Source organism: Salarias fasciatus, chromosome 11 (genome assembly GCF_902148845.1).
Source record: "Salarias fasciatus chromosome 11, fSalaFa1.1, whole genome shotgun sequence".
Lineage (NCBI taxonomy): Eukaryota > Metazoa > Chordata > Actinopteri > Blenniiformes > Blenniidae > Salarias > Salarias fasciatus.
In genome coordinates, this window is record NC_043755.1 from 1,499,224 (window position 1) to 1,521,581 (window position 22,358).

General features: G+C 45.4%; 1 protein-coding gene across 1 annotated transcript in view; it reads left to right on the forward strand.

Annotated features, from left to right (window-relative positions):
• The window catches only part of nphs1 (NPHS1 adhesion molecule, nephrin), a 44,330-nt gene extending 24,032 nt beyond the window's left edge, over window positions 1-20,298 (forward strand). Inside the window, exons 7-30 of the mRNA XM_030102278.1 lie at window positions 190-293; window positions 2,062-2,183; window positions 2,411-2,582; window positions 3,820-3,977; window positions 4,988-5,129; window positions 5,504-5,628; window positions 5,728-5,896; window positions 6,106-6,235; window positions 6,397-6,569; window positions 7,280-7,420; window positions 8,021-8,149; window positions 9,898-10,019; window positions 10,797-10,956; window positions 11,127-11,283; window positions 11,585-11,736; window positions 14,651-14,762; window positions 14,833-15,014; window positions 15,524-15,646; window positions 16,228-16,279; window positions 17,639-17,771; window positions 18,918-18,999; window positions 19,146-19,291; window positions 19,452-19,531; window positions 20,181-20,298. Of these exons, the coding sequence (XP_029958138.1) occupies window positions 190-293; window positions 2,062-2,183; window positions 2,411-2,582; window positions 3,820-3,977; window positions 4,988-5,129; window positions 5,504-5,628; window positions 5,728-5,896; window positions 6,106-6,235; window positions 6,397-6,569; window positions 7,280-7,420; window positions 8,021-8,149; window positions 9,898-10,019; window positions 10,797-10,956; window positions 11,127-11,283; window positions 11,585-11,736; window positions 14,651-14,762; window positions 14,833-15,014; window positions 15,524-15,646; window positions 16,228-16,279; window positions 17,639-17,771; window positions 18,918-18,999; window positions 19,146-19,291; window positions 19,452-19,531; window positions 20,181-20,298 (3,184 nt within the window). The remainder of the gene's footprint in view (window positions 1-189; window positions 294-2,061; window positions 2,184-2,410; window positions 2,583-3,819; window positions 3,978-4,987; window positions 5,130-5,503; window positions 5,629-5,727; window positions 5,897-6,105; window positions 6,236-6,396; window positions 6,570-7,279; window positions 7,421-8,020; window positions 8,150-9,897; window positions 10,020-10,796; window positions 10,957-11,126; window positions 11,284-11,584; window positions 11,737-14,650; window positions 14,763-14,832; window positions 15,015-15,523; window positions 15,647-16,227; window positions 16,280-17,638; window positions 17,772-18,917; window positions 19,000-19,145; window positions 19,292-19,451; window positions 19,532-20,180) is intronic.
• Window positions 20,299-22,358: the final 2,060 nt, after the last annotated feature.

Here is a 22,358-nt window from a genome sequence, read left to right on the forward strand (position 1 = left end):
CCAATCAAAGAGTTGCTCATTCCTCTCTGGGAGTCCTAAACCTAAGATTTGAAACAACAGGTTTAACTACCTGCTTCAACTAGCTGCAATACACACAAGCTCAGCTCAGTATATTCTAAAAGGTGGATGTTAGACTCACCGATCTATATATTATGTGATGCGCCGCACACTGTCTTTCTCTCTCAACAGGCTCACGGCTCTGAGCTCTGACAACGGGAGGCAGCTGGCATGTCACGCCAAGAACTCCGCCCTCTCCAAGCCGGTGGAGACCGCAGTGACCATGAGTGTGTACTGTGAGTGTCTCAACCTTTCTGTGAGCTGACAGTCAAAATCCTCTTTCTTTAAAAAGAAAGAAAAGAAAAACAGGAAGAAGAAGAAGAAGAAACACAATGAAACACGCAGGAACCCAACCTCGGGGAGGCTCAAGGGTATCCGGCCTCCTGCGCTCAGACTGTGTTAGTGGTCCAAGGAGAAACATTCGACCTGAAGGCAAAGTCACACCTACTTCAGAGCAACATTGAGCGGGGGCTGCCTCCTGAGCATCCAGCTCCCGCCGGAGTGATATTAATGTGACCAAAGCAGGAGGCTGTGGCGGTGGTTCCAGTGCAAAATGATATATACCCTCCTGCAATCAAATCTCGATTATTGTGGATTTATTGTTTTATTGGGCAACCTTATTTGGTTTTAGTTATTGCCTCAATGTTAACCAAAGCACATAAACCAATTATTAACTAACTCAGATAGATTATACCAGCTAGGCTGGTACAGAATTTTTAACATCATTAAAATAACTAATATGGAAAGCTTAGGCCCTCCATAGTTAATAATAATAAATCCTGCAAAACTAGCACAGCAACATTTGTGCTCATCTGCTCAAATTAAATCTGGAATCCACTGAGGCAGGAAATGAAGCCACTTTCTGCTGCCTTTTCTTTCATGTTATTATCACAATGTGTGACATTATGTAATAAAATTGTTGCCGCCGCACAAAAAGGTAAGTTGACGCACATGCTTCCTCTGCCTCTTCTTGTCTTTCATGTCCTTTTCTCCCCTCCCGTTTGGCAAGGCAACAATGAGCGCGCCCGCTGCTGAATGTGCACTGTGACACTGCAGCTACAGTAGCTTCAGTAATTTCTACCCTGTTGATCAGCTGAAGTAATTGATTGTTGGGGCCTCAGAGTCTACCCACCTGCTTCTCCCAGGACTAAATCATGTTGTTGATTAAAGTGGAGCGGGGCTGCTGACACGATCAGCGGCGAGTTGCTTCCTTCAGCTCCTCTGCCGTATTATCTACCGGCTGACGAGACACCTTAATGTCGTCTCTATCTATGAGGCGCCGCCGCTGTTTCAACAATCACCAATAACCCCGAGCGCTCCTCCCTTCCTCCCTGTCTCTCGCCGCTCTGTATTAAACAACATGAGCTCTCAGCTAAAGTGCTAATGTTGCAGAACTCGGGACCACCGCTGCAGTCTTGCTCGGTATGCCAGCCCATCAGAGCCAACGCGGTGGCCGTTTTCAGCCAGCCAGATTGTTAGCAAGGTGGCAATTTGTCATGCTGGCCCAGGGTTTGCAGTCTGCTCTCTGAAACTGATTGCAGCAATAACAAAGGCCCATCCTCTTCTAATTTATTTTACTGCGTATATTTTATTCAAGGAGGCTGTAATTTATTCATATTTCACGTTGCCTTATTACTGTTTGAACATCTGTTATTTTGCTTTATGGACTGGATCCAACTCACTGCTCCCTTAATGCTTAGTGCTTTCATCAGATCTGGACCTCTTATTCCACAGTCATGTTGACAGTGACCAATTTATTGGCCCCGTCTCAACAAATAGGGACGCTGCTACTCAATTGCCAAGAGTGTTCTCATCCTGGTGCAGTTCCTTCTTTTTTTTTTTTCTGTATTGTCTTATTGACAAACGCTACCTTTGTCTTTCACTGGGCTACGACTCCACTTCTCTTACCTCTCCTTTTCCTCTTCAGTTTTTTTTTTTTTTCCTTCTATACCTTTCCACCTTTTGTCAAAAGCCCTTTTATTTTTGTCTCTGGCTTCCTGACAGTCCCACCTCAGCCTCCAGTTATTGTGGGTCTGGAGCGAGAGGAAGTCAAGGCGGGGAGAGTGCTCGTCTTGGAGTGTGTGTCTCACGGTGGAAACCCCCTGGCCACTCTCCACTGGACCAAGGTAAATCTTCTGCACCATCTGTTAAGAAAGCTTTGCAGCAAACTGTCACACTGGCAAAAGAGGGGCATTTCGCTTTTAAAAAACTTGCAGCATAAGGGTCCCATTCAGAGCAACTTCTGTTCTTCACTCAGCGTGCCATATGGGAACTTGCAACTATTCAAACACGCTGCTGCCTTTTTTTTTTAAATTTTTTTATTTTAAGTTTCATGCTGTTGTTTGTGCCTCAGAACGGGGAAGTTCTGTCCACGATTTGGGAAGAGGACAGCGTGGCGCTCAAGTCCAGCAGCATCCTCCGACTGAAGATCACCCCCGCCGACAACCAGGCAGAGCTGTGCTGTGAAAGCATCAATCTGGTGTCCCGGTCGCCCCTGTCTGTCAGCCGCAAAATAACTGTGCTCTGTGAGTGAACATAATGTTGAAGATAGTGCACGGCGCTGGGACGCACGCAAAAGCCCTGGGAGCAATCACTGATTATGGGTTATTAAAGATATGGACACTAGACAAAGGAATAGAATAATTCTTACCTCTAAAACCAATTCTTTTGCTGTTCCAGCAAAAAAAAAAAATCCAAATGTTAATATCATTAATGAGACTAATGGTTATTATGGCTGCAGCCCATATTTCCAAGTGCCTCCAGATGAGAATCACTGTATGCACTTTCATAGCCGCTACATTAATTTAGCTGAATTGCTTCAATGCACACTCCTCAGGCACTAAAAGCTACACTTTGTGCGACAGTAACGCCCATGGTTAATAGATTATACTTTTGTCTCTGAATATAAAATGTTTGTTTCAGCAACAATAAAACAAATCCAGAATTAATATTCAGCAGCCTTGGCACATCGAGTCTAACAATAGCCTGATTTCCACTACAGAGTCGGGGAATGTAAGTCAGAGCTTTAAAGGCTTTCTGATTGATGCACCTATTTTATGTAAATATGATTAGGATCGGCCCTTCCAGAAAAGTCTCAGTCAGGCTTGTAAATGTGGATGAAGTTACACCAGTTCTGCTCCTCTTTTTCTTTTTTCTTTTTTCTTCCCTTTCTCCGAGCCCCCACGGGCTCCGGCGCCGTGCCTCCCAGTCATCCATTCAGGGATGCTGAAAATGAGCTGCTGATGCCTGACTGCGCTCTAGGCACTGGCAGAGAGCTGGAGGGCACATAGTAAGACTCACTGGTGAAATATGAATATGCCTCTTGTACCACGTATCACCTGTGTAATTCCGGCAGCCTTTGTGTGCGGCGGCGCACACCAGACGGCTTCCGCTCGGCGTCTCATGTCGGAGACACACAAACACACAAAAGATTTACATACATGACCCTCCTTCCCGCTCAGTCCCCAGTCTTTGTATTCCCCCAAAGACTTCATACAGCTGCATCACTTTGCCTGCAGCGATTGTACCCAGTCTCCCCCTCTGGTTAAAGCGAAGCAGACTTTAGAAACCACAATGAAAACCCCCTGAGAAAACAAGTTGCCACTCAAAGTGATTTTCCCTCTCACCCTTGATACAGCTCTGTGTTTCACATCCCAAAATAGTTGCGCTGCCGCTGTGATCAGAATAGGTAGCTGTTGAATGTGCTATTCGCGGGGCGATATTTTTACTGACTTGTCTCTCGTATGTTTGCGTGCGTCTCAGTTGAGCCCGCGCAGCTAAAGCTGTTGGGTTCGTTAACGGCCGCCGAGGGACAGAACCTGAGCCTCAGCTGCCACGCCTCGTCCAGCAACCCTCCCGTCCTCGTCCGCTGGTGGCTGGGCTACAAGGAGCTCAACGACACCGTTGTCACGATGGAAGAGGTGAACCACACGCAGCACGGACCGCGTTCCCCCGGAGTGTGCCTGACTAGAGCGCCGCTGGTGGGACACGCTCGACACTCTTGTCTTACAGCAGCGGCGGCCGCTCTCATCAGTTTCAGTTTTATTCTGAGAATTTGTTTCTTTTTTCTGCAAACTCCAGGAAACAGACATGCAAGCTAATGCGGGAAAACATTCCCCTTCAGTCGAGCCTGCCTTCAGGGTACCCTCAAAGTCTATTAAAATGCCTCCCGGTGAAATAAAAGAATCCCCAATATATAATTTGACCTCATCTGAATCTTTATAGATGAAAGAAAACGGTACGACCATGAGCAGTGTCTGAATAGGTCTACTGCAGCTTTGCAAATGAATTAGCGGATTCCAAAAAGAGTATTGTGCCGCTCCTCTCTTCCTCTCGCTCAGCCTCTCTCTCTCTTTTTGTATGTTAATAAGATCAAAGTGAATAAAAGCTGACACAGAAGATGAGTATTATTAAACAAGCTCTTTATTCATCTGGCAGCAGCATTTTCATTTGATCTTACACAGAGCACTCAGTGTGCTGTATGTGAGCTTTAATGCATGTGAAACAGTGTGAAGTTAATGAAGACTGACGCTCCTGTCCGGTGTCTTTGTCTCTCTGAGTGTGGCTTTTACAGTAATCACCACAATAATAGCTTTAATAACCAGATGTGCTGCATAGGCATGACCACTATCGGGCAGGTGCAAAATGACACTTTGTTCAATTTATAACAGTGTGCAAAGCGGGAGAGTCAGATGAATATGCTTATTTATCACAGACCATGCACAACATCAGTTATTACAGCGGCTAATTTGCCATCTGTATTCACCAAGACAAACCAATGAGGGTTGTTTTTCGTGGTGATTTTCCCCTCTCTCTCTCTCTCTTTCTCTCTCTCTCTCTCTCTCTGTCTCTCTCTCCTGAAACTAAGGGCGCTTGAACAAGTCTGCCTGTCCCCAAGCTGAACTGTCTTGTGGGCTTTGTGTGTCGGCAGGGTGACAACGGTGGGATGACAACCATATCCAACATGACCCACCAGGTCTCCCGGGAGGAGGACGGGCTGAAGCTCACCTGTGAGGCTTTCAACAGGGCCACACACTTCTCCAAAAGCCAGACCGGCACCCTGAGCGTTTTTTGTAGGTGAACTCGAAACATACGTAGATTCACGGCATTAACCGCAGTCTGCGTTCTCGCAGATTCAACAGTCCGGACCTCCTTTGGTCGCTCCTCAGTTCAGTTTTCTACAGCAAATGACTGGAATCATCTGCAACGGACCTTAAAACTTTAGTTTATTCTGCAGTTTTCTCAGTTGTCTCTTGCTACGGTATAAAAAACAGATCATCTTTATATGACAAGCATGAGACAACAGTTTTTAAGAAACTAATGAAGAAACTTGACTTTTGAAACAAGAGACTGCTTTTAAAAGAAGCAACTATCTGTGTTTCAATGCAGTTTTTCCTTTTTTTCTGGTGGTGTTCTGACCTTCGATCTGTCAATGCTTTAACACTAGACCCCCCTCAAAAAGTGTGGCTTGAAGCTCCTCCTCAAGATGTCCCCCTTCATTCAGGGAACGTCGTCCGTCTTGTCTGCTTTTCCACCGGTGGGAATCCCACTGGGACCCTGACCTGGTTCAAGGTGAGACTGTGCTACATGCACGTGTGTCTGTGTGTGTGTGTGTGTGCTTATTGTTTGTGATGATTTGTGTGTTCCTACCCTCCTCCGTGTTCTATATAGAATGGAAAGACGGTGACTGTTGCATCCAAGCAGACGCCCTTTGATATGGGTGTAGCTCGAGAACTGATCCTGGTGCTGACAGCAAGTGACAACATGGCCACCTACCGCTGCGACGCCACAAACGAGACAAAGAAGAAAATCTCCGCCTATACGAAGCTCATGGTTCATTGTGAGTAGAGCGGGAACGGCTGAGACATAAATGCACCGCTTGACCTTTATTCCCGTCTCACTCAGCTGAGAGAAAAGCACAATATAAGATAAATGGATTTGATATAAAGCGAGTGACACCGATTTTTAGCTGCAGCATTTCATACTCTTCATCTTGATCTAATCAGCGAGTCAAGATTGGATTTTCTTGTTTACTCCATGGTTCTTCAGTCACAGCTATAAGTATGAAGATCACAGCGAAGCAGGATGTGCTCCGCCGCGGCCAGATGCTCACTCTGGACTGCTACGCTGGAAGCAGTAACCCCCGGGCCAGCGTCTCCTGGAGTCTGGGCTCACTCAGGTTTGCGTAGGCAGCGGGCAATTGTCCCGCAAAAGACTATAAAGCCAATTGACTGGTGCAGGTGCCTGTACGGCAGACGGTTCAGCTGCTTCATGCATGATATTCCTGTGAAGTTGGAATCCTTTGTTGATTGGTTTTGCTGGATGGGATTTGTACCGTAGGTTCCAAGGGGATGAGCAGGCACCCAGGCAGGCTCAGTTTGGTGGCGTGTCAGTGCACAGCTCTCTCGCCCTGAATCTGAGCTCCCAGTATCACAACCAGAAGGTCATCTGCCAGGCCTACAGCCCGGTGTTATCAGAGGGGGCCAACACATTCTTCCAACTCAATGTGCTCTGTGAGTACAGGGTGAACTTCTGGTTTCTTCCTTTTCTGTTTTCGGCTTTTTGTTTATTTCTCGCTTTCCGGTGAACGACCAAGATAAGGCTGTTTGCATAGCTCTTAAACGCCGCATAATGATGATCAATAATGGCAAGGATAAAAAATCGCTTTGCTGGTGTTCTTCTGCAATATGTGTATGTGTGGGGCTTTTGTTTACTGGAAAACCTTTGTTGTGATTTGTGGGTCTGTTGAGCTCTGCGGCAGTGTGTCCTAATTGTGCATTTGCTTTGCTGCATGGCCATGTTTGTCTTTGATGCCATTTCACAGGCAGCAGCCAGCCACTGCTTCAAAGCTTGGTACTGTGTATGAGCATGAAGGAATGTCACTGTGTGTTTGTGCAGAGCTGCAGTTGGACAACAGTACTGTCACTCGTTGTTTTAATGCCTGTCCCTCTCCCTCCCTCGCTGCTCCACTCCCCCGTTGTCTGAGTGTGTGAAGTTGGTTAGATCTGGATTTATTGGTGGGATGTCGACTTTCTACTGGTCTGACTCTCATTAGTGTCTCTTAGCGCTTTCATGCTCAACATGTTTTGTGTGTCTTTTGTGCTCAGTTTTGCTGGTTCCAGTCATTCGGTGGGCCAGAGTGTGTTTCCAATGGCCCTTTTCATAAATTTTTGGTGCACAGCCAACTTACTGGGGCTGTATTTCTGTGCTGCTTCTGTGTCAGACCCACCAGAATTCAGCCCAGATCAGCCAACGGAGGTCCAGGTGGTGGAAGATGACATGGCAGCCATCCCACTGCTGGTCTCAGCTAACCCAGAGGAGGTCTCTTGCATTTGGCTGCACCACGGGGAGAAGCTGGTCAAAGGTGATCCCGGGCTGTGTGATGGCTCTATAAACCAGGTCCTAGATGAGCTGAGCCAGCAAGTAAGCACTCAGCTCTGCCATTCAGGGTCTGAATAAAACATGGCAGGTTAGCCAGCGTGGGACCCTGCCAAATGTGATTCTCATTACGGCTCTAATGTATGCAGTCTAAATGAGGATTGCTGTCTCCCTGAATACAACACAACGGTTCTAAACCTGGCTTCTCCTCCAGGCCAGCGTAGTCAGGGCTCTGCTGCAACACCTCCTAACACCCCCCGCCCCCCCTCCCTTTTTTTTTTTTTTTAAACTCTCTCAGCTCCATTATATGCAGCCGACATCAGAAAATGACAGTCTTGACTGCGGAAACCCACTAATCACACTCTGCTGTGTGCTGTGGTGAAGAAGGCGTCTCTCACGCAGCCTATTGTTGGCTTGATGTGGGATTGCAGCCAGACCAATCAATAATGCAGGATTAGATGTCACTCGGAGACCAGTGGCCAGAGGACATGCAGTTGATGAGCATGTAATGAATACTTAATTTTCCATTTGTGTGTGTGTGTGCGTTTATGTGCGCGCGCGTCTGTGTTTGTGTGTTTTTGCGAAGCAGGTGAGCAGCACGACGACCATTCACTGGAGATCAAGAATGTGACAAGAAAAGATGCCGGAGTTTACACTGTCAAGTGTGCAAATGATGAAGGAGTCAACCAGATCTCCATCATGCTGACTGTTCATTGTGAGAAGCTGCACGCGCGGAATGAATGAGTGGACACACGCACACCTCCACCTACACACCGTCATTCGCTCTAAAGAGGACGACACTCGTTCCAGCATTCAGACACTTCAGAGATACTCAAAGACCACTCACAGATACGCAGAAAATGCATGTATATTTCTTCAGTTACACTTTAAAATAATATCTCTCTGTAGCCAACGATGCAAATACTTTTCAAAGATCAGTCAGAATGTTTTACGTTGCCTAAAATGAGCTGTTTTTGACAATCAGTGATACAGCAATGACTTAGAGAAATGTAGTAAATCATCAATCACGATAACTCCACAAACATGTGTTTAACGAACAATTTGTGGGAAACTGAGCAAAAGTGCCAGACACTTCAAAAAAGCTTAAAAAGTGAATATACCCGGGCAAAAACGGACCTTTGGTCATCTTAGCTAACAAGCACAATTTCACCTTGTCGTTTTCCCATCATAATTTTAAAGAGTCACCGTTAAAAAGTAGTTTGCAGGTTGCATAAATGAATGGAATGACCTCCAAGGATATTATGACTAAAGTAACAGGAATGACTGCAAAAGTGTAAAGTACAATATTGAAATTGTGCTGTCTTTAAAATAACATTCAGCATTTTATTCTTCATGCATCGGGTTTTTTTAGGTGTTCGGTTTTTAGCATGCTGCATATGACCGACCCGCTAAGGTCACAAGTCAGTCAAATCATTTATCCGTACTGAAAAGCTGCCTTTCTTTGAAGACGGGAAATGAGCTGAATTCCTCCTGCTGATAATATTCCATTATGCGTATTGAATCTGAATCTGCAGACCGCTAACAGCATAATTTTAAACTAAGCTGCTAAGTATCAGGCCTGTCAGGGCATCAACGGACACTGACAACAACACTAACTATCAGAGCCTTCTCGCCGACGATGCCTCATTCATTAGGCCTCCATGCAAGGCTGTCCACCCCCAGCCCCGGGCCCAGCCTGCAGCTCCAGGCCCTCTGCTCCAATACTGATGATTTAATAATGGACGTGTTGAAAATGTAGGTCTGCCTGATTCGCCAAAGCCCATGGTACATGCCTAATGGATTCTGCCATCTTGATCTGACCGGGCTTGACAGTTGTAGATATTCATTATGTATGGAGGATTGTAGTAGCTTTTATATGTGGCAGTGTAGCCCACTTAACAATGTCGGTCTTGGTTAGAAGGGCAACATTGGTGGATCCCACTAACCCAAAGGTCTGTGTCTCGCTTGTGTTTCCCACCACTGTTCTTCAAGAGTGAACATAGGTTTAGACAAGTAGGCACTAATGGCCTTCTTGTTGCAAGTATATGGCACCCATGGGAAGGGGGGAAAAAAAAGGAGCTGGAGGGCTCGCAGCAAAAGGAGAGGAGCCTTGCAGCGTGGACTCGGAGATAAATTTAAGGATAGGTGGATGAAGTGAGGGAAAATGGTCAGTCCGCAACAGTCCAAATATGAACTTACTTTGTTAGAGGGCTTCATGGGTCACATAAACAGTTTCCAGTTTGTTTACAGGAGACTTTGTGATGATTTAACATATAGGAAAGTTAATTACATTGTATCCAAAGCAACAGAGGCTGATTACCATGGGGTCATGAACATTTTCAAAGGCAAACAAGTGTAAGAGTAATTATACCAATGCGGCATGCATTTTTAATGGATTGTCAAACCATTTTGTCCCAGGCTGACATTGGTCTTGCTTTAATTGTCTCTGTTTGTAACTCTCAGATGCTCCCGGTGTCAGAGCAGAGAAGGACCCCGTGTTTGTGAACTTGGGGGAAACAGCAGACCTTATATGCGTGGCGGACGCCAGACCCATCATTCCTGACATGTTCTCTTGGAAATGGCTGGTAAAAGCTGCATACACACACATACACACACACACACACACACACACACACACACACACACACACACACACACACACACACACACACACACACACACACACACACACACACACACACACACACACACACATGAATACAAAAAACAGTAATTGCCTAAAACATATGTTTTATTTCTCTGGCTTTCTTTCTGTTATTTTATCTGGTCTTTCCGTTTATCACTGGCCTTTGTAAAGGCACCGATGCACCATATTTCACCGGCTCTAACTATCCCCCCCCCCGACCCCGTCTCTTCCTGCTCCACACTCAGCCCAAATCCAGAAAAATAGCTTTCATTACTGCGGCGTGACTAAAGGGCACATTCGTCAATGTGGCGTGGTCCCTGTATCTACTGATGGCTTCTCCGGTCTAACCCACCCCCCGGCGGTGGAGGGGGTCCTGTTTTCAACCTGCACAGCCCCTCCCCCTCCCCCTCCTTCCTGTGTGTGGTTCTCCAGTCTTTGGCATCTTCCTTCTTTGTTCTCAGAGCCTTTTCCCATCCAGACCTGGAACCCTGTGCTTGTAGCTGGACTCTCTCTCTCTCTCTCTCTCTCTCTCTCTCTCTCTCTCTCTCTCTCTCTCTCTCTCTCTCTCTCTCTCTCTCTCTCTCTCTCTCTCCTCTACCTGTCTCGCTCTCATGCAGTAAGACAGGTAGGCGAGCTGTCACCCAGGAGGGGGGAGGGACGCATTGAGGGATAGCGCCTGTCCTCTGCTTATTAACCCTCACTCTGTCTTCCACAGGGGGAAGGGGAGGTGGAGACAGGAGAGGAGACCCAGGAAGATGAATCGGGCCTCCTCACCATCCATGAAGTGACTCGGGCTCACGCTGGTCTCTACCAGTGCACGGCCGACAACGGCATAGGGCTCGCTGCCAGTGTAAACATGCAGCTGGTGGTGCAGTGTGAGCGTGCTGTATTTATATTCATTGACAGGGGGGGGGAAACATAACATTTCCAGAGATGTATTTGCAAGGATCTATACATATTTGTTACCTGTCAATAAACAGACACACTCCTGCGCTCTGTCTGCTCTCTGCATGAATAACCTCCGTGCCCGTTTCATCCCGCGTAGTCAAGCCAGAACTTCGGAAAGGACCCCAATGGAGGAAGGTGGCGAGCAGAGGGGATGGCACCACGACAGCCGAGGTCGTGTGTCAGGCCGAGGGCATCCCTCGTGTCGACTTCTCCTGGGAAAAAAATGGCGCGCGCATGGATTTTGCAAACCCAAGGTCAGAGAGAGTTAATTTCCCATTATGTTCTGTTGTCAGCATGTGATTACATATTGATGAATCCACACAATTAGTTTAGGTCCAGCCAGTGCACAGTATATTTTCTTGTGTTTCACTGATAAGTCCAGATTTGGTGCATTTTGTAGTTACTACGCAAATAGCTGTTTATTTATTATTTGATGTGTGGAATTGGGTGACAGAGAACTCTCCAGGACCACACATTCCCCCCTGCTGTCTGTCTGCTCAGGGTTTGCCTTTGTTTTTGTGCTCGTATGTGGGTGTGCATACATTTGTGCTGCAGGTATGAGGAGCAGACGGAGAGGGAGGGCTCCTTCCACACCAGTACAGTTCGAGTGGTGAATGTGAGCGCACTTCTGGACTACGCTGTCTTCAGCTGCACCGCTCGCAACTCACTTGGGGAAGACAAGCTTGACATCCAGCTCGTCAGCACAAGTACTGCATCTACGTACTTTAGTGTGTGTGTGCGTGAGTGTGTGTGTGTGTGTGTGTGTGTGTGTGTGTGTGTGTGTGTGTGTGTGTGTGTGTGTGTGTGTGTGTGTGTGTGTGTGTGTAACCCCAGGTCCCTTTGCAGCATTTTTTGTCAGCATTCAAAATGTTGACGCGTCATGAGCTGAGAACGACGACCCCATTTCAACTCTGACTCTGCACCTGAGATACTGAACCACGGGTCCTTAAAGATGTACTGCAGCATCCAACAGTTTTTAGCGTAAAAGTTTTATAATAAGATAATAAAAGAAAATCATGGCCATGAAGTAATGATAGTCTATATGTTATACACAAAGAGCAAACTGACAAAACTATCACAAATATTCCAAAAAGTTTGGATTGAAGCTGTACGTCTTCTAATGCACAAGAGTGGCATAGCTTGAATTTAATATATTGCTCCATTAACTCCTGATGTGGGACGTTTCTGCCTCATTCAGACTTGATCTTTCCATCAGGTTTTTTTTTTTAGCCACCACTGACCCTGTTCGGTTCGGTGTCTTCTTCTTATTAACACAAAACAGAGGCGAATTTAGGACTATTGGGACGTCAAGTGACAAAGAAGGGACAGATCAGTATGAACCGCACAAAGAACAATGACGAGTTAAACTAACAACTTCATTTACTGTTTTTAAATGTATTTATTTTTTTCCTTTTTATCTCCTCACAGCTGCTTTAAGCGAATGGAAATGATCACATTACTTTGAGGGTCAGGAATCTGATCTCAAGTGGACCGGAACAGTAAATAATTCCATTATAGAATATAAATAACTGGACCTCTAAATTCCCGTCTTTATTTCAGAGCAGCAAAGTATGAATATATCATTATCAAGTTCACATATCATGTCACAACACATGACAAACCCGACATTTGAAACAGCAAATATATAGTAGGCCAGTTTACCACAACCTAAAGTAGAGAGAAAATCATAATAAGAAGTTTCTGTGGACCTTTTGGTCATATATATATATATTGCAGTCTCACGGCTGGGAAATATCATCTCTCAGGCCAGATTGGACTCTGTGGCAGGCTGGTTCTGGCCCGCACGCCATATGTTTGACACCCCTGAGTTACTGGGATTTGCATACATGTTAGCGTCGTGCAGGTCACACTTATCTGTAAAGCACAACGTTTTCCTTTAGCTTTAATGCAGCAGCATCCTCCTTGATGCCAACACACTCGCCCGCGCTGCCGCTGAGAATCCAGATTTCTGTAAACTGGGGTGAACAGTTGCTCCTGAGAGTCGGTCCTTTAAGTAAACTTCGTCCGTTCCTCTATCTCCACCTTATCATTTAGCCTTTAGCACCGCTTCACTTTCTCCTCAGATAATGCTGCAGTGATACGCTTTACTCTCCTGGCATGTTTAGACTTTCCTACCTTTAAGCTACCAGTGTATCTGTGCAAAACCCATATTATCAACACGGTCCAGCTCTCAGCCAAAGCCCCCAGCCATCATTGGTTGCATTTAATGTTTACTATAAAAACCATAAAATACAATCCAATATTGGCCCTGTTTTTTCCCTAGTCATTTTTTTAGAGCAGTGAATATTCATAATTAATCGGACGCAGTGATAATAAATTTTATATGCCTCCTTATCATTTTCAAGCCCGAGAGGAAGAGAGAGAGGTTTTTTTTTTCCCCTTTGCATGGTGCATTTTGGATTTGAAGAAGACGAGATCCAAATAAGGTTGACCTCCATGCCCTGGAATCTTATGAGTTGAGCTGATAGTGAGAATTATTTACTTTGCAAACTGGGCTGCAGCCTGGAGCAATAGATGAGCGGTGTATCTCCTTCTTATGTTGCTGCTCAACTATCTCTCCTCCTCCTCCTCCTCTCCTCCTTGACTATCTCTTCCTCTGCCCCCAAAACCACCCTGTCTTTTTTTCTCCTATGCTCCAAATGCAAAATAATCCCCTTTCCCTTCACCACCCCGGCTGGAGTGGTGCCTTGTGTCAGAGTGAAGCCCCGGATCGCCTCCTTTGATCTCGGATCACAATATTGATAATAATCGAGAGGCTCCATCCATCATCGCACGGCTTTGGTCGGATAAACTGGACAAATCAGCCACTTTGTTCTGAGAGGGATCAGCGAAGGTCTGCCTGTGTTTCCTGGTCATTTATACAACAAAGCAACAAGAGAAAATGAGGACTGATGCAAAAAATGCAAAGCGGCCGCTGTCAAAAAAAAAATGTTTATTTAAACAGATGCAGAAGAGAGGATGGGTAGAAAAGGAGAGAAGTTTGGATCGCGTTGATCTTCTGTCTGCCCTGATTAAATTTTTCTCGCCATTTTCTAATATTTGTCATCAGTTTCGCTCATTAAATCTACCACACTCTTATTGTAATACTTGAAATGATGTGCTGTGAGTCACAGCCTGAAATCATACAATTACATGACAAAAAAGTCCACCCCTGAGTCATTTTCCTCCGAGGCAGACTGTTATTACCAGTGCTTCTGACACACAGATCTCTCCAAATAATTTTGTTTTCAGACACCGCTGTATGTAATGGAAAAAGTGAGAATATCTGAAATCATTTTTCTTCCTATTCTGGTTCTATAAAGACGAACATCAGCTCTACACTCTCACTTAATAATATAATTTTGTCTATAACAGCTCCGTGGCAAGGCGGGAGGCCTCGGGATGGTGCAAGCCTGCAGACAGCGGGGCCTTACGTGTTATTTCAGTCTGCAAATATAATCACTCGACTATATAATGGCGCTTACCTCAATTTCTTAGCACCTGAAGCCTTTTCAAATAGCCCCCTGTTGACCGAGGGTGTTCAGCTCTCTCAGAAAATCGAGAACATGTTTGCTTTTTCCATCACTTTCCCCCACTTTCCTTCTTTTCTGCTGCCTTCAGGTCACCCAGATCCTCCCTCATCATTCCGCAAACTCGCCGTTACTCACGACGCCGTCACTCTGGAGTGGGTCCCCGGGTTCAATGGCGGCCGGCAACAAAGATTCCGGATAAGGTTTAGAGACCAAATGAAGATTGCAGTGGAAGAGTGGCTCAGTTGGATTAAACTCTGTTGTGGTTGACAGGTACCGTGGGGAGGAGTCGCTCAGTTTCATGTACGTGGACGTTTTTCCCCCCGGTGCAACGATCTTCACTGTGACTGGCCTTCAGCCTGCAAGCAGCTACAACTTCTCTGTCAACGCCCTCAATGCAATAGGAGAGAGTAGCTACGCCGACAACAATGCAATTCTTTCAATCACCACCAAGGGTCAGTTTGGAGTAACCCCAGATTGACACTGAAAGGGCTGAACAGTCCAGCAGTAATGCATTCAACATAAAGGTGTAAACTATGGGAGAATGTTTTTGTCATCCCTTTTTTTTTTTTATTTCTATGTAGAGAGACCGGAGCCTGAGGCTGTCCCACCAGATGGAGACTCAGGCTCAGAGAGTAAGTCTTTCACCGCAGCTCCCTGGAGAAGCTCTTAAGGGCAGTTGGAAATTGCTGTTTGCACAGCAGTGAGATTCATTTGGCTAAATCATGTTAATGTATGCACCTCCAAGACTGCTAATGTTTGCTCTAAAAAAAAAAAAAAAAAAAAAAAGTAGTGGTTGTCATGGCGCCCACCCATACTTTTTTCCCAGCTTTTGAATCAATAGCTGAGAGCCTGGTTTGACTCTGCCCCGGACAGTTTTTATCATCATAATTTTTCCGTATAACTTCCTCTTTGACTTTTTATGACTGTACTCTGATCCGTTGTGGTTAATGTTCTGCTCCAGGTAGCAGTGGGCTGCCGGCTTCTCTCGCGGTGGTGCTCGCAGTGGTGTTTGGAGTGCTGCTGCTGCTGAATTCACTGGGCTGCTTCTTTGGTCTGAGGTGGAAAAAGAGTCGCGGCCAGACAGGTAACCATAATTATCTTTTCATCTGTGGATGTGAAAAGGTTTCTTCCACCGCTTTCTGTCATTGTAATGCTCTGAATCCTCAACAAAACTCTAAAGAGATTACTCTGAGCCATGATGCAATTGTCAGCTCAGCATCTCACTCCCCGCTCATCTCTCCATATCCCACTTTCTATTCGTCTGTCCTGTCTCCTCTCCTTTCGCTCATTCTCTAAGCCTCTACCTCCCACCACATTCATCCTTCAAAGCTGTCACTTCTGTGTTTCATCCATATCTTTTATCTCATTTGCTGGCTTTATGTCCTTCCTCTATCTCTCCTCTTGTCTCTTTCTATTTGTTCTTCAGTCTGACTGTCAAGGTCTCCCTCTCAATCTTTTATTTTTTATTCCTCACCTTCCTCCGCCCCCTGCTTTTTACATAGATTTTTTTTTCTTTTCCCACAGCTTTCTTGTGTTTCATTCACTGGCACTCTCTGACCTTTATATTGCTCTGATTAGTTTTGATACCTGCGATATGATGCCCCTCGCCTCAAGTTCTAATATTACTGACATTAAGCCTCTTCCCTCCTGTTCCTGCTCTCACAGCGGGGGACGGACAGGGCGGCGAGCTGGACGGAAAGAAGAGTGGAGAGCAGGGGTAGGTTAAACCCCTGGACTATATGGCGAAAACTGCCAGCCAGGCATAACAAAAGGCTCGTGTCAATATCCATTCGTGTCAGTGTCATCATATTTGCTCCGCATTCCTGCAAAGAGTAGGTATATATAACACCGGGCTGTCAAACTCAGTTTACTTCACGCATGCAGACCGACTTGATCTCAGCAGGGCTGAACAGTAAAACCTTAATAGAATTATCTGTAAATACCAGCAAAATCCCAAGTTTACCCCTCAAATTTACAGTAAGAATTATTAAGTAATTAATAAAAGCTCACCTTGAATGCAATGTTTTGTTTTTTTAATTATTTGAAATGCATGTTCCAAAATGATCCTTGTAACACTGCTCTGAGGCCTCAGCTCTGACTGAAACGTTTTGACTCCCGGCTGACAAATCAAGAACAGAAGTTACTTCAGCCGAAAAAATTGCACTTAAAGGGGCTGTATCGTGCTTTTTTAGCTAGTCCAAACCCTAGAAATGGCATTAACATGGTAATAGTTTATTTTTGGAGCTAAGGAAAAGTCATTTTGTGTGAAATAAAAGATTTTCTGGGGCTAATTCTGAAACCCGGAAGAGAAAACGCTCCGTTTCACTGAAATCCCGCCTCTCCCCCTGTAGACTTTGACTGACAGCTACTTCAGCCAATCAGCGCTTCAAAACAAATACACTAGCTAGCTTTAGCTCTTTAGCTCTAGCTTCTCTACATGCAAGGACACGCGAAAACGTCTTTTCCTGTGAAAAACTCACCAAGCGCAGACCCTTCAGACCCTTCAGACCCTTCAGACTCTTGCTCTTGCTTGACTGTTGCTTTCAGGCGATGGTCAAAGTTTATCTCCGTAATCACAGTTAGAAAAAGCAGCAACGCTGATTGCCGAGGGCCTGCGGGAGGGGGGCTCAGGGGAGCTATCTTCACCGTGTGACGTCAATGTGGGAAACAGAGCGTTTTCACGGGTGCGGGAGGGGCTGCCTCTCTGAGCAGCAGAAACATGAGGAAAGCTCAAACACGCAGGCACGAAGGAAAAAAAAACGCTTTGGGGGTGTTTTAGGTGAGTACATAACTATATAACAAGGTTAAAACATACAAAAACTGAATTTTGCATGATACAGCCCCTTTAATGTCTTCTCTGTTATATTCTTTAACTTTACAAAGACATCCACTCGGCTGGACTGACAGTGCAGGCCGCATGTTCAACACATACTGCATGGTGATCGGGCCCTGAGCACATGCAGTAAACATGCATCAAGAGGCTTGAAAGGCGGCAGACTCACGCCGGGGACTAATTATCAGCAGCTGCCCGAAAAATAATTCTCGCAGATAATAAAAATTGGATTTTTCCTTGCAGGTCAAGTCAATCAACTGTAACAAACTCCAATAAGTACGAGAGCAAAGAGAAGATCAACGCCGCAGCGCAGCGCACCCTGCTCATTGACTCTGGATCCGAAGCAGACAGCCATGTCTACGAGAGCTACGCGGCGGTGAGGACGGCAGAGGCGAGAGCGGGGTGATGGGAAAAGGGCAATTGAAAAAGTATGCAGAGACACAGAAAAGGTTGAGTAAACAGATGAGGGGAGGAAAGAGGTTAGGCAGAGGGTAAAGGGATCTGGCAGAAAAGGAAGTGGAGAATTCAGCCATAACAGGGAAAATGGATAGATAAACTAATGAAAGCTTTAGCTGTGCACAGAGATGGAACATAGATCAATAACTCACAATTAGCATTCAAAATACACATCGATCTTGAAGAAATTATCATTTTGTACTTTAAAAAGGCCAACGAGGATTTGAACCTTGAAGAAAACTATTTAGTGAGGCGAAAGAAAAACAGATCGCAGCGTGCAGTGGGAAGTTCCCTGTTATGCCCACGGAGACAGACTTCACCTCCAATTCACATCTGAATATTAGACTACACTTATCTAAAGAGGTGTGAGCCTTGAGTGAAGGGTAGTTTGGAGTCGATGTAACCTGGATTTGAAATGAAAGATGACCGACAAGTTAGAAACCGGATTCAAGAACATGTATTCAGAAAGAAAAAAAAAAAGAAGTCTGTTTGCCACTTGTTGGTCTAACTTGCCTTCAAACACAATCAGACTTCATAAACAATAGAAAACCAACAAGAGTTATTTTCATTACATAGGTTCTTTTATATAGGTTCGCCATCATCCGTCATACTTGTTAAACTAATGGTTTTCCACTCTGTATGGAAAACATACAGATTTCTCATTGCTGTAGTAATTTCCCTTTTTTTTTTTTTTTCTAAATTTAAGCATGCTGAGAAAAAGATGACTCTCCCCATGTGTCAGATCATAAATAAACCTGGTGACGTCTGCTAACATATATTACACATCCATCTTATATCCAGCTCACGGATGTGTAGAGCTGTATGTAACGACTTCATTTTCATCTTTTGCTGCCATTCGGTTTGACGCTGATTCAATCAGTCAATCATAAAAGCAAGTCCTCCATGTCTGCGCGGTTCGTGGGAAAGGCTGTGAAAATCCCCACCCTCCCGCACTTCAAAGAATGCCCTTTGTGCTAATGAAAAACATGTGCAATCGCCATCTGAAGGGAGTTATTTAAGGTCAGAGCTGATCAGATGCTATCTCTCCCGTTTCCCAAAATTTCAGGACAGCTCCCACTATTATTGTTATCCTGCCGGTGACTACCTGCCGCCTCTCAGTCGTCACCCTGAGGAAGCACGCCATCCTGGTGAGACGCGCAAATACGTCAGAGTAAACAAGGCAACAGTCAACAGATGTGCAGTCAGGGGTCAACAAGGGCCCTGTTCAGAGTCGGAGCGAAATGTTTTTGCCAGTTTTCAGCCGCGATTTCAACTGTCACCCACCTCCCGTCAGACGCTCACAGCAGGCTGTATGAAGACGTGAGGGAAGACGTTCTGCTGCAGGACATACCTGCTTCCTTCTTTCCTTCCCCTCCGCTGGTGTCCGACCGACAACAGCCTCAACAAAGGAGCGAGTGGAAATCACCAAGCTGCCCTCGGGTCTGTAAATAAAACCCAAAATGATGATGACGGATGTTATTTCAGACGCTATTTAGATTTGTTGATGCCACAATTAAGCTGTGAAACCAACCAGATGATATAGTGTGGGTTTAGCATGTGAGCAGCTGCGTGACTGAGATGCAATCTCTCCTCTCAGCAGGTCGCAGACAGACCGAGGCCCTGGGTGGATGCTCAGCCGCCGCGCTCAGACTCACAGCTTCCCTTTGAACTGCGGGGAGAGTTAGTTTAAGAAGAGACTCTAAGGTCAAACTAATATACTTTTGCCGGGCTTGCAGCTCAATATTAGTCATTAAGTACAGCGTTGTGAGGTAGATATTCACTGCAGCATTATTTATTTATTTTTTTCACTGGTTTTCAACAGTACCTCACATGTCACCTTTGAAGAGCATCACTGAACTAAAATACCACAGAAGATGGTATTTCACTTCTCAAAGTGTTCTGACTTAACAAGTGTTTTAACATTTTCCTTCAAGGATTGAGTTGACCTAGTATAAAACACAACAATAAGCTGAAAGAGCAGGAGGAGCTCGGAAAAAGATAATAACAGACTGATCCGAAGGAAGCTTTGATAACCTCATGCAATCATACGTATCACAGTTAAGTCTCTGCTTTCAATACAGGTTCTGTTTTGTTTTAAAGCCGGTTTCTCGTGTCTTTGATTCCGCCCCGCCTCACCTCCGGCCTCCCACTGGGAGCCGCCGTCGCTCCTCCCCCGCCGCCGTGGCCTGCAGGGAGGCACGGAGCAGAAACGGACCGACGTGGCTGCGGTTGGCACCGAGGCCGAAGCGGCACAGACTTACAGTGACTCCTAAGCAGACATCATCCTTTGAACCTCATCCGGCGTCGACGCCTCCCGACGCGCATCCAGATCAGGAGCCGACGACGGCGGGCCGTCCCGCTCCGCTCCTCTCCACTACAAAGAGCCTCACATCTCGCAGGCCGTCTGCGGGAATCCCTACAATGGGATGGTCGTGAGGGGTATTTAGCACAGTTATGTCTTCAGGAGGTAAAGCCATATCTAGTGCCAGACTCTAATCCTGTTTTCTCACGGATTGAAGTTCAGCTCACAACATCAGTGACAGAGAGGAAGCATGCGGGGAATTTGTCTCAGTGAGAGTGGGCAGTCAGAAAGAGATAGAGACCAGAAGAGGGTTAGGCTAAGCCGCAACTGTGGCAGGCCTGACTGAAATCTCCTCTGCCTTGTTCACTTCAGAGGCTCCGCAATACTTAGAACAAAAACTCCGATCAACAAAACAGCACAGTCGAACACACGCGACATGCATTGTTTCACGTTCACTTGGCAGGCTGCATGTGACAAGGAGCTATAAGCATCAGGAACAGCGAGTAGACGGACTTTCATATGGACAGAAGACAACGATTGCTCTTGCCAGCTCTAAAACTCCCAAGAGATCATGGACTGGGAGTCATCACACTGGGTGGGTTTATATGGGACTTTTTATTCCTCTTTCATTCTGAATAAAAGTTAATTCTGCTTTGAAATGACGATGTAAACACCTAATTACCAATGAAATATTTATTCTGAATTAAACTTATTTGCAAACAAAGTGGCGGTTTATTCTTATTCCAAAGCAGAAATAAATGTAAATTCAACATGTAAACCTTCTATTCTGCCTTAACTTTATTCCAAATGTTCTGCACATGTGTGTTCCCTCGCGATGGTGGCCCACAGCAAGCGATGGGCTCATCCTCATTTGATTTTTTTAAAGGCAGCCTTCAAAGAAATGGATATAATAAAGAGTGGATGGAGGGATGCATAACAACGTGGACATTTTTAAACCTGTAGTATCAAAGTTAATTGAGAAAGAAAGAGAAAAATCGCCAGCACCGAGGTCTGTTTACTTCCAGTGGGCATAAATACGTCCAATCGGAATGCTTCACAACCCCCCGCGTTAAACGGATTCAATCCTTCATTTTTCCCAGTGAGCATGTAGTAGAATAAGTAACTCCGAATTACTTAATTCAGAATAAAGTAATTCCAAATTAAAAACACCATCTAACCGTGGCCAATCTGGAGACAAACGTGTCCATCTTCTTGCACTCGTGCAGAATTATTTACTCCAGCCGTGGTGCACATGCACAGCTGCAGTGAAGCTGCATTTTGCTCTTTTAACATGAAGACAGAGTCGGACTGTATTCAAAAAAATACATCTTGGGAGCTGTTTTCAAAAAAAAAAAAAGTTTTTTTTGTGCTTCGAGGAGCATTGTCATGTTAACAGATCACCAAAATGTGACCAAAGTTTTCCGTTTTTCACTTGAAAACGTCACATAAACGTGGCCTTGATGTGCAGTCAGAGCTCAGATGTTAAAAAACAGAATGAGCTTCAGGCAGTTTCGATAATATTTAGAGAAACAGCAATAAAAACACTGATATCGTCAACAAATGTTGATGTCTTAAAGGTATAGTGGACGATGTTCTCAGCCTATGGGATGCGGGATGCGAATCTCAACTAGTGGTCCTCCAACATGTCAATCACGCTGGAGAAATGCTTGCGTAACGCTGTCAAGCGCGCTTCTTGCCGTTACCTGCGCATGCGCATTCAGAGTGTTTATGTAGCCGGTGAGCTTCGGTTTCAGCCAGTACTCACCGATGTCGAGTCTGACATAATGAAACTGTAACTGTTTCGGAAAAGAAGCTTTATGAGCGAGGCCGACTGCAGAAACTGTAAACAGAGCCGTGCACGCCCGGGGAAGATGAGCTTGCGCTCGCACGCTTCTGACATTGATAGGCGTTTCCTCGGGAGGAGCAGTAGAGCAGGTAGGATGGTCTGGCGCATGTGCGTTTTTCAAAAAGCAAGTAACCGACGTTTGGCTTCGTCTTTTTGACAAAATCGTCCACTGTACCTTTAATAGCAAATGACAATGTCAAGCAAAACAAGACAGTTTTAAGTAACTAATAGTACCTGTTAATGGTGTTTTACATACAGTGATGTTTCATTTTTGCTCAGTGAAAAGCACTGAAAGTCAACCATTAATCCAACAGATACACCCCCCCACACACACAACTGAGACTTAATGCTTTTTTGTG